General features: G+C 35.6%; 1 protein-coding gene across 11 annotated transcripts in view; it reads left to right on the top strand.

Moving 5' to 3' along the window:
* spri (Src homology 2 domain-containing protein sprint) overlaps nucleotides 1-19,033 on the top strand; it is a 185,703-nt gene that overhangs the window by 129,911 nt on the left and 36,759 nt on the right. For all 11 annotated transcript variants that reach the window (XM_076526885.1, XM_033472023.2, XM_076526884.1 and 8 more), the window contains 2 exons: nucleotides 12,862-12,985; nucleotides 18,713-18,904. In XM_076526885.1, coding sequence (XP_076383000.1) covers nucleotides 12,862-12,985; nucleotides 18,713-18,904 — 316 coding nt within the window. The remainder of the gene's footprint in view (nucleotides 1-12,861; nucleotides 12,986-18,712; nucleotides 18,905-19,033) is intronic.

Raw genomic sequence — 19,033 nt, 5'->3', positions numbered from 1 at the left:
ACATTACATTGTACATTACATTACATTTTACATTACATTTTACATTACATTGCACATTACATTACATTTTACATTACATTGCACATTACATTATATTTTACATTACATAACATTAAATTACATTATATTGTACATTACATTACATTTTACATTACATTGCATTACATCTCTGAATAAACCAGACTCAGAGTAATCAGTCCAATATTATCGAATCATATTGAATTTCATATTTTATTCGATCTCTCCTTATTATTTCAAGTTAAAACGTGAAAAGTGGCTTACATAAAAGCAATCGTAACAATTTCTCACGCCATTGCATCTTACAGAACTTCTAATCCATTCCTCGCTATCCACGAATTCACTTTCTCGACTTACATCATTTCTGCTTTCAACGGCTCGGATCGCAACACATAAGATAACATGTTATTCGAAATAACATTCCGAGTAACGTTCCATCAAAGGTATAATAATAAATGATATCTCGAATATAATGTGTATTTCAAGCGTGCTCCTCAGGGTCTGCGCCGACAATGAGTCACGAAAGCCGCGGCCCCGCCGCTCGAAGCGAGAGGAAACGAGGATTAGAAAAGTCCTCGGCTACGATGATCGCTGACCGGAAAAATATACGCCTGCCGGCGGTGGATTTTCTCCTGCGATGAGAAAGAAACGGTTTCATGGTTCACGGGAAACGTCATTGAATTGGCTAACTCACTTCCGCTGAAAATACATAGGCGGAATCGTGCGCTAGGACGTTGGGAGAACAAACTTTTTCCTTTTGTTTGCCCGTAATGTTTCCGCGGGATCCACTTTTATGCTTTTACACTAATGTATGTGTTTATATGGTATCGCTCGGTTCCATGTAATGAACGTTATCTGTCCGACCGGCGATCTTCGTGCGCATCTGCACTTTTGCAAATAATTGTGCAGCCCCTGGATATAAGTAAAATAATGTCGCTGTTTTCATAATGGTTGTTTCAAATGGATTCGTAATAACGTAGAATTATATTAAATTCTAGAGAATGTAATTGCTGTCTTTGCGGGCTTCGTAAGATATATGAATACACGCGATCAAAGAAAATTGTTAATCTATTTACAGAAATGTGAATTACGTAAATTCTGAGATTCGAGGCTTCCGAGGCTTTGTTACTGTTGGGGATTAATTATTATGTAATCAATATAATGATTAATGAAATGAATTAATATAATTTCGATATAGTATACTATAATGTAATAATTATATTATATTGTATCATATCATATTATATTACATTAGATTACATTACATTACAGTACATTTTACATTACACTACATTGCATTACAATACATTACATTTTACAGTTTACATTATATTTGACATTAGATTACATTACGTTCTACATTACGATACATTAGATTACATTACATTTTACATTACATCAAAGTTTGCATTACATTCTACATTAGATTAAAGTTTATATTACATTTTACATTACATTACATTACATTACATTTTACAGTTTACATTACATTTGACATTACATTACATTTTACATTACATTAAAGTTTAAATTATATTACGATCTACATTACATTACATTACGTTCTACATTACATTACATTTTACATTACATTAAAGTTTATATTACATTTTACATCACATTACATTACATTTTATAGTTTACATTACATTACATTTTACAGTTTACATTACATTTGACATTACATTACATTTTACATTGCATTAAAGTTTAAATTACATTACGTTCTACATTACATTACATTACATTACATTTTACATTACATTAAATTTTACAGTACAGTGCATCACAGTTTATATTGCATTACATTACATTACATCACAGTTTACATTACATTACATTACATCACAGTTTACATTACATTACATTACATCACAGTTTACATTACATTACATTACATCACATTTTACATTACATTACATTACATTACATCACATTTTACATTACATTACATTACATTACATCACATTTTACATTACATTACATTACATTACATCACATTTTACATTACATTACATTACTTTAAATTTCGCAATTTAATTCACATCGTATCCAAATCGCACGGTAATTCAACTACGTTGTAATTCAATGCAGTACTTCCTATGCATCCGCGTTGTAACCTAAAGGCGAGAACATTTTTCTGAAAGAACCATAACTACCGTTATAAATACAGCCTATTAAAAAAGCTCCAAAACTTCTCGACCGAAAGTTCAGCTTCTTCGCGCACCGAATAACCGAGTACTTATCGCCGAGGGTACATCGCAAATCTATTTATAATGATTACGGGGTACATTACGAGCCCCGATTCTCTGTAGAACCCATGCTCCTCGAGTTCCATAGCTCGAGAAATGATGGCCCCCAAAAGTGTTCTTCGCGGAGCGAGCAGCCGAATGGTCGGTAGTTAAAGGGCTAGAGGTCGGCGTAAACCGGAGAACGTCTGCGCGAACATCGTCTCATATTCGCTGAAATACGGTCGCGAAGAGCCGCGCGAAAAGCGCGCCAGCTCGGATAGGATACGGGAGAGATAGAGTAGCGCGGGTGTGTTTCCTTTTACGAGCGTGCCTTGCGAACGTTTCGACGTCTCTGCGTCTCTGATCGCTTTGATCGTTTGCTCGGAAACGGGCACGGATTTTCCATTCGCGACGAAAATGCACGAACTTTCGCGACGGCTCTTCCGTCGAGATACCGAATGCATTCGATTCGAAAGAAAAATCGGCGCGAGTGAAATAAACAATGACGGGGGTGGATTGAATGGTGAAAGGGGAACTTGGTGTATATAATTATTACATATGATGTATAATGTAGTTAATATAAGACTATAGTATTATAGTAAATTTATGTAAATGTGTGTAAATAATAATGATATATGAATATGTAAATAACTATAATATACATATTATTAGTATATATATATTATTATAGTATATATACTGTAATATTTAGTATAATGTTCTATACTATATAGTATACTATTATATTATATATTACAATATTTAGTATAATATTATATACTATACATATACGATACTATTATATCATATTCTATAATATTTAGTATAATATTATATACTATATACATACAATACTATTATATCATATACTATAATATTTTTAGTATAATATTATATACCATACTATATTATACACTATAATATTTAGTATAATATAATATACTATACATATACTATACTACTATATTATATACTATCATATTTAGTATAATATTACATACTATATACTATACTATTATATTATATACTCTATACATATACAATACTATTATATCATATACTATAATATTTAGTATAATATTATATACTATACATATACTATACTACTATATTATATACTATAATATTTAATATAATATATATTTTAGTATAGTATATTAGTATATTATTAATATTAGTATAATATTATATATAATATTATAGCATATATATTATAATATTAGCACTATTTATATATTATATATTTATATATTATTAGTAGTAGTGTGTATATATATTTTTGGATGTTAAATATATAAAATGTAAATATGTCTGAAATATGTAAATATGTAAATAACTATAATATTATTAATATATATACTGAGTATAATATTAGAATTAGATAATATTATAATAATATATAATACCATACAATATTATAATATTAATACTATAATATCAGAAACGAACGAACGTATTAGACAGTTAAAAAACGAATTACTTCGGCTAAATTATTTCACGAAAATATTTTTGCTCGAACTTGGTCGAAAACAACAGCGACGATCCTCGGCGCTAATTTCCAACGACCGTCGGCGTTGTCCTCGTCGTCGCGAAACCTGCCCCTTTTTCTCGCGCGTGGGGGCGCAAAGAAGAAGGGTCGCGACGCAGTCTTTTTCGTCCGGAGAATTTCTTTGAACTTTTTTCTCCGCGCGACAAGTCGCCTCCTCAGACTTTCCGTGGCACAGCCGACCGAGGCTGCTCGCCCGAGATGCATCCCCCTCCTGCATTTTTCATCCCCCTTTTTTTTGATTAATTAAGTCGCTTCAACTCTCGCGGGCGTAACTTGCTTAACGCTTTCTTAAATCCGCGTTTAAAATTGCGCGAGTAATTAGAGGTGATTGTTTATTGATTGCGAGTGTTGTTGTAAATTATTCGATTTATTTCAATCGAACTATAAATATACATTTATATCTGAGAAAAAAAGTGATATATATATTTATATGCTATTAAACATTTAACTATTAGATAATAAAAAAATATAATTAATTTTTCATTATTTATAATACTGTAATATAAATATTTAATAATATATAAATTATAATATAATAAAAAAACAAGGTTATCGGCTAATCAAATTGCTATTAATTTGCAACATTTACAGTTCTGAAATTTACATTTTAGTTAGCTATATTTTTATTATTTAACATTGACAAGTCATTATGTTTAAATAGACAGGAAAAATGATAAACATTTCTCACAAAAATTCGAACATTAATGAGATCGGAACATTTTAATTGTTCTGCGAGCAATTTATCGCTATTTTCACAGTGAAAATCGTATTCTTTACTTTCATCACATTTATCAATTAATGTTATTAATAAATCCCACTAATTTAATTCCACCTAAGAATTCTCCCCCGATTCGACGACGATTTCCTTGCGACGCCAAATAAACAATCTCTTACAAAATCGCGTCGCACTATCTCCGAAACGCAACTTCAAACCGTAACCTATTAATCTGTACACCGAATTCGGGGTTTAAAATTCGACAGAAGTTTCCAGCGGCTCGCCGGATCGCAGGAAAACCGTCCAACAAATTTTCCAGTTATTCAAGTAAACAAACGCAAAGTTTCCGACAGTTTCCAGAGCGCGCGAGGACTTCAAGATCGTAGAGGGCGCAGTCGGCGCGGATAATGGGCCGGCAACAATTATGCTCTCGGCGGCGAGACAGTGGCGAATTAACGTCTTCAGACTGTGGAAACTCGTAAAGAAAGCGCAGTGAAAGAAAGAAGAGGGTTCCTTTGAGGCTCTAGACTAGGCGCGCGGCTCCTTTGAGACGCGCGCTGCTCTCGAGGAGTCTGCCGCGCGCGTCGCGGCGGCGTCTTCGCGAGGCCGCGCGGGGAACGCATCGGCGCCGCCCCTCGGCCCGATACACGGGCCGCTCGTTAATACGTAAAAATCTCTTTCACCCTCGCGAGCCATCCGGCGCGCCGGACCACCACGTGTTGAGAACCTCCAGTCGCCATAGCAACCCCCGTCCGATCTCTCGCAGACGGCGAGCGTCGTCCGCGCCGCCGTTCCGGCGAATCAGGAACGTAACTTCCGCCTCGCCGGCCCTTTGTTATTTTCGGCTGGCCGCTGGCAATTTGACGCCGCGACGCGAGTCGCGACCCTCTCGCACCCCACCGCCACCCACGGCAACCCCTTTCCATGGGTTTTTTTATGCGTTTCGAACTCGATACGGGGGCGGCATTCGCGCGATCTCCCGCGCGGCCGGCGAGTTGCATTTCCGCCCTTAACTTAAGTCTGGTCCCCCGCGCTACGCCGCTGCTCTTCTTTTTAAACGGTTGCCACGTTGCCGCGACGTGGATCGCGCGACGCGCCAGAGATCACTTCGAGCAGGGGTCGCCGCGCGATTTTTCGACGTTGACGGGACGGCGACGAAATTTCTGCTCGCGTTGCGGGGAAATTTTTAGCGTAATTGTAATATAGATAATGAATAATAATAATAATAAGTTTGTAGCGTTTTTTAATCGGACGAGGTTGGGGTGGTTTTGTTGACGAAGGGATTGTAGCGTTGTTCTTGTACGAGCTAAGCTGACTGGGATTTATCAAGTTTAATTTGGATTCGATTTTATAATTACTTATTTGACTGTCGCGAAATTGTTCATAGTAATCATCGTAATTATGATAATAATAATAATAATCGGATTAATCGTAATCATAATCGCAATTAGAATAATCGTAATTGTAGTAATCATAATCAGAATAATCGTAATCATAATCGTAATTAGAATAATCGTAATTGTAGTAATCATAATCAGGATAATCGTAATCATAATCGTGATAATAATCATCATAATCAGAATAATCGTAATCGTAATAATAATTGTAATCAGAATAATCAGAGTAATCATAACCAGAATAGTCAGAATAATCAGAATAATCAGAATCAGAATCAGAATAATCAGAACAATCATAATTATAATCAGAATAATCAGAACAATCATAATTATAATCAGAATAATCACAGTAATCAGAATCATAATCAGAATAATTAGAATAATCATAATCAGAATAATCAGAACAATCATAATTATAATCAGAATCATCAGAATAGTCATAATTATAATCAGAATAATCATAATTATAATCAGAATCATCAGAATCAGAATAATCAGAATAGCCAAAATAATCAGAATAATTAGAATAATCAGAACAATCATAATTATAATCAGAATCATCAGAATAGTCATAATTATAATCAGAATAATCAGAATAATCATAATTATAATCAGAATGATCATAATTATAATCAGAATCATCAGAATAGTCATAATTATAATCAGAATCATCAGAATAGTCATAATTATAATCAGACTAATCAGAATAATCAGAATTATAATCAGAATGATCATAATTATAATCAGAATCAGAATAATCAGAATGCACCCTGCATATAAGTAACCCCAGTTCCGTAATATCGGCGACCCTTCACCCCTAATATTTCTTCTTTTCGCATTATTTTCGGGATTTTCGATCATTCCAGCCACCGCAGCGTCGCGCCGCGTCGCGCCGCAACTAATTGCGTAGACTCGACAGAATAATTGGCGCGGTTGCGCGTTCCATTTGCCAGCGAGCACGCACACACGCACGCACATAAACTACACACCGTTAGTTTCACAAACGGTATTATTTCGAGCAAACTTTGTCGCAATCTGCCGCCCGAATATCGCGTACCGTCGTCGTTGGCCGGCGAAAGGGGTGGCACGGGGGGTTGCGCGGCCGTTGTTGACGTATGCAAAGTCGACGGTGCCCCGTGCATGTCCCGCACACTATTATTGTACCCTGCGTTTGACAATCGGACGTCCCGGCCCGGCCCGGCCCGACCGGCAGCCTCTCGTCCACCTCGGCGGCCGCGTTTGTGCCGCGACGCCCTCGGCCTCGCCGAAGCGGCGCTCGCCGCAGGGGTTGATGAGGTTTCCGTCCTGAAACCGTCCTTTCTCCGCTTTAGAAACTCGGAGAAAGTTCGAATCTGGCTGTGCCAGGCTGGGCTCTCTCTCTTCATTGAAAGAGAGTTCTTTGTCGATTGTCGGGACGGTGGAGGGTTGCTCTCGGTGGGGTGGGGAGGGGGCAGAGAGGAGGGCGCGTTTCCTGAAATTTTCATGCGCTTTAATAATTGATGATACGCGATGTTCGAGCTGGGTCGCTGCTTCGACTGTTGCGTCCCACCGGGAATCGAACGATTTTTCGGGGAACGACACGTGTACGGCGAACGGCTTTCTAACCCTTTCATGTCTGAATTATGCACGATGATTAGAAATATGTAACATTTACTTTTTCTGCTGATTTGAACGCGTGAAAATTTGTTGAAACTTAAACGTTTTACGTTAAATAATGTTCGATAAAAATATTACGTTATTGTTATATCATTATTTTATTTATATTTATATTTTTATTATTGTTATTATTATTATTACTGTGATGTACTTTCGTAGAAAATTAAAAGGGCATCTAGCCCATTTATACTAAACAAATATATGTTATATATTTATAATATATAATATAAATGTAATATACAATATAAATTATTAATATAACCTTGATCTCTCTTCCTCTCTCTTGATCTCTCTCTCTCTCTCTCTCTCTCTCTCTCTCTCTCTCTCTCTCTCTCTGTCTCTCTCTCTCCGCTGGGTCGTAATTAAAAAGCTCTCGAGTCGGTCGAATCGCGGCATAAATCATTCGCGGGAAACGGCGTTGACATCCGCTACCCGGTCGGTTGTCATCCTCTTTTTTTCCCCTTTCGAGCGCGCTGCCACCCGTCAAGCGACGACGATTTGTTACGTCGCGACGTATCGATTTTTCCCGGCCGCGAGATTGTATCCGGCTGCCGGCCGGACGTCATTCGCTAATTTCGCGCCGCGAATTAATTGACTGCGCGAGAGAGGCTCTCTCTCGCGCGGCCTCTATCGATTTAATTAGGAGCCAGCGGAACGCGTGCACGGCTACGGGATCGCAAATATCGAGAGAAATATGCGACTCGATTGCTGGACGATTTTTGTTTCCATCGCTGTGGAGTTCGTGGAAGCGATTTATGGAAGGACAGTCTGTACAGAGTGTCTGAAAATTACTAAATAAAATAATATTGAAATATAAACGGTGTATTATACGCTTCACTGTAATATGTTCTTTTAATTCGATAAGATCTGTATTTATTAACATTGGAACTGCTGAATCAGTCAAAATGGCCGCTTTCTGATTTGTTTCTTTCACGGTTACTGTTGTTTTAATATATTATTATTTATTACAGAAACGTTTCTATGAGAAGCAAGTTGATAAACTTCTTTAGCGAAGCATATACAGCCCCAAAATTGCCTCGCAATCAAGAAATGGGTTCCTCGGGTCAGTTGAAGCAACTTTTTCCTTTACGAAAATTTTCTACGAGGCAGCGTTTACGAGTTATTAAGGAAAAACGTTGACCAACGAGAGGGGAGCGCGGCTGACGCGAGACCGTCAAGCCAATGAGCGTAGCAGGGCCGCGTGCGCTCGTTGGCTGGGCCGCCTAGCGCCCGCCTAGCGTCAGCCGAGCTCGCCACTCATTGGTCAGCCTTTTTTCGTTAATAACTCGTTAACGGTGCCTCGGAGAAAATTTCTGTAAAGGAAAAAGTTGCTTCAAATGACCTCAGGAATCTCTCATCTCCCGGAAGTGCTATAATTTTGGGATACCCTGTGCAGTGACTCTGTTTAATAAATCAGACATCTCTGAAAACACAATAACTGTTTTAGAAGCCTAATTAAAACGAGATAATATTAAATTAGACAATTAAAATGCTTCTCTTTAATTTTGCTATCGCTCAGAATAACGAAAGGAAGTAATTAACTCTCGTTTCCTCCCCTTTTTTCATCGGAGCCTATAACAAAAATTTAAAAAATGCATTTTGTAGTACAATCGCGTCACCTTCTCTCAAACTGTCCTTTTTCGTGTACACACCGAAGGACAATCAGGGAGAACTTATCGTAGAATGAAATCGAGATCCGTTCACCGCTGACAAAAGGGACAACTTCGGGGGAAGGGGGGGGGGACAATTGTTCGCAGCTCGTCCGTGGCCAGCATCTTCTCCCGCGAGGATCCACAAAATCAATTACAAAAGTTGCTGTTCTCTCTCTCTCTCTCTTCGCAAGGCGACTTGTCTCGAGGAAACTCGACTCGAGGAAATTACGCCCGCGCGTGCGTTCGTTTACAAAGCCGGCATTGTGTCCCTTCGGATGCGAAGGTGGCCGAAGCCGTGGATTTATCTACGAGTTTCTAAGCGATTACCTGGACGAGAGACCGTTTCTACGGTCGAGCGTGGGTAACAAGAGTCTCTGCGGCTTCTGTTCGGCCATTGCACGTTGAACGGTTTATCCTTCGGGACGACGCGGAAGCGGTCGAAAGAACGCGGAGAGCCGAGAAATTCGTGCGACCGAATTAATGGTGGAGCGACTTGGGCTAAACCGCAGAATACAAAATAATAATAATAGTAATAATAATGATAATAGTAATAATAATGATAATAGTAATAATAATAATAATAGTAATAATAATAATAGTAATAATAATAATGATAATAGTAATAATAATAGTAATAATAATAATGATAATAGTAATAATAATAGTAATAATAATAATGATAATAGTAATAATAATAGTAATAACAATAATGATTTATCATGTTTTACCACCGGACAAGAAAAAGAAAAAATAATAATTTATCATAGAACAGATTACAGTGCACCTCACCCTGTATATAATAAATAACAAAAATAGTATTTTGAACATTTTATAATAATAGTAATAATAATAATGATTTACCACCATATTTTACCACCAGTGAAAGAAAGAAAAAGAAATAATAACGATTTATCATAAAACAGATTAAAGCGTGTCTCGCTCTGTACATAATAAATAACAAAAATAATATTTTGAACATTTTATTAAGAACATTTTATCTGTTTATATTTATGTTTTCTAACAATAAGTTAAGCTTCTAACAATAATATTATGAATAATAAACGCAGTATATAATAATATAATAATTATTCTAATTCAATTCAATTCAATTTCTAATTTTTACTTTCAACTATATTTATATTTATACAATCATTTATTATAGAAATATTATACGTTTATTATACAATAAATTATTATATAACCTTACATATTTATATGTTTATACATTTATAATCATATTTATACTTAATATAATTATAATTATATTTATACTTAATATAATTATAATTATATTTATACTTAATATAATTATAATTATACTTATACTCAATATAATTATTATAAAATTATACTTACACTCAATATAATTATTATATAATTATACTTATACTTAATATAATTATTATATAATTATACTTATACTCAATATAATTATTATATAATTATACTTATATAATACTTAATATAATTCTACTTTGATCTACTATTCTTCAATTCAATTCTATCTTGATTTACCATGTCCCATAGTGACCGATCGAAAACGAGCCGCATCGCGCAGCGCCCGATCGAATTAAAATTCGCATCGGAGCGATTAGAAGCAGGAACTAATAAACAGCCTTTCCCGGCAGCGCTCCCGTTCGCCTCTCGTCTCACGAGTTAATCGACCCGTCGCGTTTCACTTTATCTAACAGACCTCGTCCATCCGAAGCCTCTCGCGCCCCTCCTCATGAACGTCTCATCGTCGATAATTTGCCGACGTAAAAGAAAACAAAAAAAAAACAAAACCGCGATCCGCGGTCGATTAACGCCGCGCAATTATCTTCGACCGCTGAATCCCGACGATCGTGACGAGCCGTCTCGTTTTATTGCGAGCCGAGCCGAGGAGCAGCGTTTTGATATACGGGTTCAGCAAATCGAATTTCCCCGCGATCTTTACGACGCCGCGGAACTCGATTCGGCGGCCCGCGAGCGCGATGGGCGCCCGAGAGGGTGCTAGAGGGTGCGCGAAAGGGTGCCGAGGAAGGATCGGTCATCGGCGCGGCTATAATAATAGGCTCTTAGAGGCTCGGTTCGCAAATCTATTTCGCATGATATCTAATTGCTAATAGCATTTCTGAGAGCATGAGAGCGATATCTCAAACGCGCAACCGGCAATTACGCGATGCAGATTCGATTAGGCGAGGCGACGCGCGTTCGACGCGCGTTTTAATGAATTCGTGTTTCTCGCGACGGCCGACTCAGCCGGATCTCGCGCGACACCGTTCGCCTAATTCGTGTCATTTTGCAAATTAGAAGAGCAGAACACGGTTGCTGCTTTTTTTGTTTGTCGAGAGAGAGAGAGAGAGAGAGAGAGCTTCGTTACTCGCTCCAGCGAGGACGCTAATCCGCGCGCGGATAACGATAGGAAGAACGCAATTTCCTGTAACCGTTCGCTGTCACGCCGTTCTTTTTTCCGCCGCGATGATTCCGCAACGCGGGCGACGTTCGTCTGCGCCGTTATCTAATTCGCTGCACGGAATACAATTCGCTCTTCTTTTTTTTCTCTTTCGTACGTGCTACGCCACTGTCTTCCTTGCGCTGTCGCGGCGAATTGTGCTCGGTCATCGCGGAACATTCAATTACGATTTGCGTGTACCGACCGGCGAAATTATTCGACTCGCTTTGCGTGACGAAAATATTGCTGGTTATTTATTAGTTACTAGTTACATAATAATTACTTATTAGTTACTTGTTAGTTACACAGTAATTGCTTACTAGTTACTTATTTGAAGTAAACTGTTATCAATTTTTTTCAATTATAATGATTATCAATTATTATCAATTATAATGATTATCAATTATTATCAATTATAATGATTATCAATTATTATCAATTATAATTATAATGATTATCAATTATAAATTATAATTATTGGCAATTATCAATTATAATTACTAGCAATTATCAATTATAATTATTTACAATTATCAATTATAATTATTAGCAATTATTATCAATTACTATTATTAGCTATTATCAATTATAATTATTAGCAATTATTATCAATTATAATTATTAGCAATTTTAATTATAATTATTCTCAATTCCCAATTATACTTATTAGCCAGTATAATTATTAGCAATTATTATCAGTCATAATTATTATCAATTATAAATCATAATTATTAGCAATTGTAAATCATAATTATTAGAAATTGTAAATCATAATTATTAGCAGTTACCAATTATAATTATTAGCAATTCTCAACTATAACTATTAGCAATTATCAATTATAATGATTAGCGATTCTCAATTACAATTATTATCAATTATAGAATTATAATAACAAATAATTATTATTATAATTATAGTTACAATAAATTACCTACAAAATCTACATACAATTGAGTATTAACATACTAATCATTAACGTAAGAAATTAATAATATAATACAATAAACAAGAGTCTTCCTTAAGCTTGTCTTGAACTTCCCCATTCCCCTCTGCCACCTCTGTAGCCATCCCTCAGAAAACGAATCACGTTGTCAGAGTATGTATGTATGTACGTAGCTGCACGGTAACCGCGGAACGAATTCAATTAGAATTTCATACGGATGACGGTGCGTACCGCTGATCAGAACGTTTCGATTTTATTGTTGCAGGAGCGATGTCTTCCTGGAACCGTACCTGCAGCAGCACGGGACCGTTCAGGTTGTCAGCTCGCCGAGCACGCCTCCGCCAAATCCGCTGCAACATCATCAGCTTACGCAGCTACATCATGTACAGGTGAGTCAGTGAAGTCGAGTCAGTCGCGCGCGATCCCCTTCGGTTCATTTTTCAAGTGTCACACTACGCCGGCGAAAAAATGTTTCCCCCGGGTCGGTGGTCACGTTTGCAAACTTATCCCGCGTCGGCCACACACCGATAATAATATTATATTATTGATTGCATTTATTGCCGTCGAACGTGAATCGACAAAACTTTCGTGCATTTTTCAAACCGCCAATCAATCTTTATACTTACCACGTATGCATGCGTGTGTATGTGTGTGTTTGCAAACGTGACAGCCGTTTCTGCGACGATAAGCATCGCTGCGTGACCAGTCCGATTCCTGAGAAATTACAATGTTATTTAATCTACGCGGCGATCTTTTTTGCAATAGTTACGCTCTCGACGATATCTATATTATATTATATTATTATTAATTATTATAATAATTAATAATTATATAATAATAATAATATAATAATATAATATATAATAATAATAATAATAATATAATTATATTATTATTATATTATATTAGTATTATATTATATTACATTACATTACATTATATTATATTATATTATATTATATTATATTATATTATATTATATTATATTATATTATATTATATTATATTATATTATATTATATTATATTATATTATATTATATTATATTATATTATATTATATTATAATTATATTATATTATATTAATATTATAATATATTATATTATATTATATTACATTATATTATTATATTATTAGCAATTGTCATATATATTACCACATATATTTTTAATATATATCAAAATCAATTACAATTGTTTCAATTCAAATTCTATGAAAAATCTATTAAAATCTCTTCGATCTAAATTACATTGATAATCAATACACAATCAAAATTTCCATCACAGATTCAAACATCAAATTCCATCATATTATAATTTAAACTTCCATCGAGAATTTGTCACAAAATATTGCGCGCTCAAATTTTAATAATAAAAAATCTTTTCTTCTGCAAATTAAAATTGCTTCCAAAACTTGTCGCAATTTAACAATAATCGAGTATAGGCCGAGTATGCACATCGGCCGGCGATCGAGTGACATTTTCAATTTTTGCTCCCCCATTTTTCCGCGGGGATGGAAACGGATGCGGCAAGGGGGGCGGTGGTTTGAAGAGGGGACTCGCGAAGGGGTTCGCCGCGTGCCGGAGTTTCGAGTGTAATTTAATTTGAAATGCAGACTGACACACAACGACGTTTCGGGTTAAACGGATTAAAGCGAGGACGTGCGACGCGCGTTAAACACCCCTGCAGCTAATGCGAATCCCTTAATTGCCCGCCGCGGAAAAGTATTCCACGGGCGACCACGGGATATTTCTAGGATTCGTCGTTGCCCTTCGCCGCCGTTCCTACGCGAGCAATTCATTCAAGGTAGAATAAAGGCGAATTAGTAAAACAAACTCGTCCGCGACGAATTTCGTGATCCTGGCCGGCCGGGTGGCATAATTCGCTCGTTGAATTAAAAAAAAAAGAAAAGAACAAACAAAATGGACGCATGATGTATGCGCTCTAATCGAGGCTGGGCTAACACTCCCGATCTATGGCATATATATTTAAATATTATACTATTATGGTATATTATAATAATATACTATATTGTATATTATAATATTATACTATTATATATTATAATATTATACTATTATATATTATAATACTATACTATTGTATATATATTATAATATTATACTATTATATATGATAATATTATACTATTATTATATTATAATATTATACTATTGTATATTATAATATTATACTATTGTATATTATAATATTATACTATTGTATATTATAATATTATACTATTATTATATTATAATATTATACTATTGTATATTATAATATTATACTATTATATATTATAATACTATACTATTGTATATATATTATAATATTATACTATTATTATATTATAATATTATACTATTGTATATTATAATATTATACTATTGTATATTATAATATTATACTATTATATATTATAATATTATGATATCAAACATTATAATATTTAAATAATATAAATATACTATTTATATTTATATATATATTACATATTATAATATTATACTATTGTATATTATAATGTTATATACTATTAATATGCAATTCATCTTGGAGTCAAATTAATTTGCAAAATATTTAAATAATACAAATTTAAACGATCCCGAATCGTCGACGCGATAATAAAAAAAGCACAAAAGCTCAAACATCATGAAATCCCACCCCTAATTCGAACGTTCGATCGACTCCGTTCCTAAATGCGCTGTCGCGTTCGTTTATCTTCGCTATTCCGCCATTAAATTGGCGGAACGCGCGCTTTCCAGCAAGTCGCAGGACTTATAACGAAGCCAATCGGAAGCAATTCGGCTGGCAGAAACAGCAAAACGAGGAGGCAGAGAGCGTCGTCGTCGCAACGCGTCCGGGGAAAGGCTCTCGCCGGAAAATTACGGACGCGAAACGGCGGCGTTTCCGAAGTGTTTTCGCCCCTCTCTATGCGCGCGTGTCGCGCAATTATTTACAGCTTTATCCGGCGGAAATCCGCGCGACTCTATAACGAATTCGCCGGACTTCTTAAAACCGGGGCGAATCGCCCGCTCGCGGATCCCTCGAAATCCGCCGCGCGCGCTCGACGCCGCAGCGTTCGGCGGAATCGTCGCGCGGAATAATCGATAAACGATTCGCGATAGCCGTAAACTCGCTCGCGTGCCGGACCGGTGCGTCGCCAAATAAATCAAACCGAGCCGTCGATTGAGGCTCGCCGATTCGTATAATCCGCGTCGTATCCCTCTAAACGCCGGGGGTAAAAAGCGTGAAGGGGTCGCCTGGTACACGTACTCGGCGAGAACTGTGGACGCTGACGAATCGCTGGTAAAAAAAAAGAAGGAAAAAACAATGAGCGAAAAAAAGAGTTGAAATTCGAGGGAAGAACGGAGCTCTGAATCCGTCAGCATCGATCAGAGCGACCTGTCCACGGAAAATGCGGACGGATCTCTCGATTCGCCGGGTAATCCCGTTCGATTATCTCTGATTAAATGGTCCTGGAAACGAGAGTTCGTTGAAAATTGCTTCGAGGATTTTTTAATCGAGCATTATAGTCGGTTGTTATGGTCGCGGAAGTATATTTGACAAATTTGTTTATATTCGTATCATTATTTAACTTTGTTGTATTTATATTGTTATTTAACGTTATTTGTTATATTTATATTGTTATTTAACTTTATATTATATTATAGTATTATATTGCAGTATTATATTATAGTATTATATTACTGTATTATATTATAGTATTATATTGCAGTATTATATTATAGTATTATATTACAGTATTATATTATAGTATTATATTGCAGTATTATATTATAGTATTATATTACAGTATTATATTATAGTATTATATTGCAGTATTATATTACAGTATTTTATTACAGTATTATATTCCAATATTATATCACAATATTATATTGCAGTATTATAGTACAGTATTATATAGCAATATTATATTACAGTATTATATTCCAATATTATATTGCAGTATTATATTACAGTATTATCTTATAGTATTATATTACAGTATTATATTACATTATTATATTCCAATATTATATAGCAATATTATATTACAGTATTATATTCCAATATTATATTACAATCTTATATTACAGTATTATATTGCAGTATTATATTTTAATATTATATTACAATATTATATTCTAATATTATATTTATTGCAATATTATATTCTAATATTATATTTATTGTAATATTATATTCTAATATTATATTTATTGCAATATTATATTACAATATTATATTACACTATTAATATTATTATAATACACTCTTAAAACATTATGCGGAAACGGCGAAATCTCGTTCGCAAAATGTTTAATTATAATCGAATAATACCATAAACATTTTACTTTTATTTTACGATAATTCATCGCACAGAGCTACGCTGAATCAACAAATTGCACGCGTTTCTTCGTAAATAAATGACGAGGTACATGCTAATGTCTCCCTAACTGACGCTCAGATTGCTCAGAAAAACGGACAATTTGGGAATAGTAGATACGATTGTTCGAGCCCTGCAGCTCGTTCTTATTTATTGTTGACAATTCCTAACTATAAAAACGAATCGCGAGGCTCGAATAATCGTATCTCCTCCTCCAAAATTGTCTATCTTTGTGGACAATCCGATCGTCAATTAGAGGTAGACGTTACTGTAACGGGTTAAGCAACACCGACGAAGCTATCTTCGACGCGAATTAAAAAGAACCCGCGAAACGGCGAATTCCGGCGCGCTATCGCGAGCGAGCAAGTGGACAAAGAGTCGCATCTCCACGAATATGGAAATCCGGAACCCCTTAAGCCGCAATTCCGGGGGCGTAAATCCTCCCTAGCCGTCATACAATACACGCTAATGCCGCATTATACGGTCGCGCGGCGAACGGTCCTCGCCCGGTTATCTCAATTTGCAGCCGATGCAACCCGGCCATCGTTTATTTAGTCCTCGTTTAATCGCGCCCCCGACTTCGCCGTCCGTTCCTACCCTAATCGTTTTTTTTTTTAGTCCTTTTTCGCAGTTCCGCGTCCTCTTTCTTGTTGCATCTAGATATTATTTAATCCCCTTTTTCAGACGATCGTTTCTCCATCCCCCTTTCACCCCCCCCCCGTCTCTCTCGTTCTTCCTATCTGGTCTTTTTATTAAAATTGTTCGATGGTTCTCGCGAATCTCGGACGAAAATGCTGCAGGTTTTAACCATTTGCGCTCGGGCGGTGATTCTGAGGCATCGCTAATTTTATTAATTATTGTTATGTCAAGTTCTATGGTAATTTTTATGTTGAAATTTCGATTGTAATGAATTGTCGGAAGTGTAACTATTGCTGTTGATATTGATGATACATTATTTATGATGATTGTTGATAATAATCACAGTTTTCGGGGATCTTGTTATTAATATTGATAATAATGCTATAATTGATATTGATTGCTATTGATAATAATAATAATAAATTATTGATAATTATTATTGATAATAATCCCCGCCTTAGGGGATTTTGTTGAAGACTTTCCCTTGCTAAAATTGTAATTATTATTATTATCATTATTATTGACAATAATGCTATAATTGATATTGATTGCTATTGATAATAATAATAATAAATTATTGATAATTATTATTGATAATAATCCCCGCCTTAGGGGATTTTGTTGAAGATATTCCCTTGCTAAAATTGTAATCATTATTATTATCATTATTATTGACAATAATGCTATAATTGATATTGATTGCTATTTATAACAATAATAAACTATTGATAACAATTATTAATGATAATCCCCGCTTTCGGGGATCTTGTTAAAGATTCTCCCCCGCTATAACAACCCCCTAAAAATTATAATTATTATTATTATCATTATTATCGACAATATTAATAAGAATATCGATAATATCAATAATAATATTGATAATATTATACTGATTGCTATCGACGATAATGATAAACTATTGATAATAATTAATCCCCGCTTTCGAGGATCTCGTCGACGATTTTCCCTCCGCTCTAAAAACCAACAAAATTATTATTATTATTATTATTATTATTATTATTATTATTATTATTATTATTATCATTATTATCGTAGCGAATAAACGGATTGTCATAATTTTCAGAGCGAGGAGTCGCTCTCCTCGGAGGGCTCGGCGACCTCCGGTGGATCTTCGAGCTCCACGGAAGATTCTGGCAGCGAGGTCGCCTGCGACATCACTCTGATCGAGAGGCTTATACGGTCCCATCCGATCTGGTTCCTTCCTGGCATCCAAAGGGCCGGCGCTTTCCACTTGTTGCAAGGCAAAGAGGAAGGGGTGAGTGCACTTTAAAAGCGAATCGATTAGGCGTAAGAAAATCGACCAGGCCTCTCTCCGACAGAGAGAGAGAGAGAGAGAGAGAGAGAGAGAGAGAGAGAGAGAGAGAGAGAGAGAGAGAGAGAGAGA

The sequence above is a fragment of the Megalopta genalis genome, chromosome 16 (genome assembly GCF_051020955.1).
Source record: "Megalopta genalis isolate 19385.01 chromosome 16, iyMegGena1_principal, whole genome shotgun sequence".
In the NCBI taxonomy this organism is placed as follows: Eukaryota; Metazoa; Arthropoda; class Insecta; order Hymenoptera; family Halictidae; genus Megalopta; species Megalopta genalis.
The sequence above is the reverse complement of the archived record's forward strand: the minus strand, read 5'-3'. Positions and strand labels throughout refer to the sequence as shown.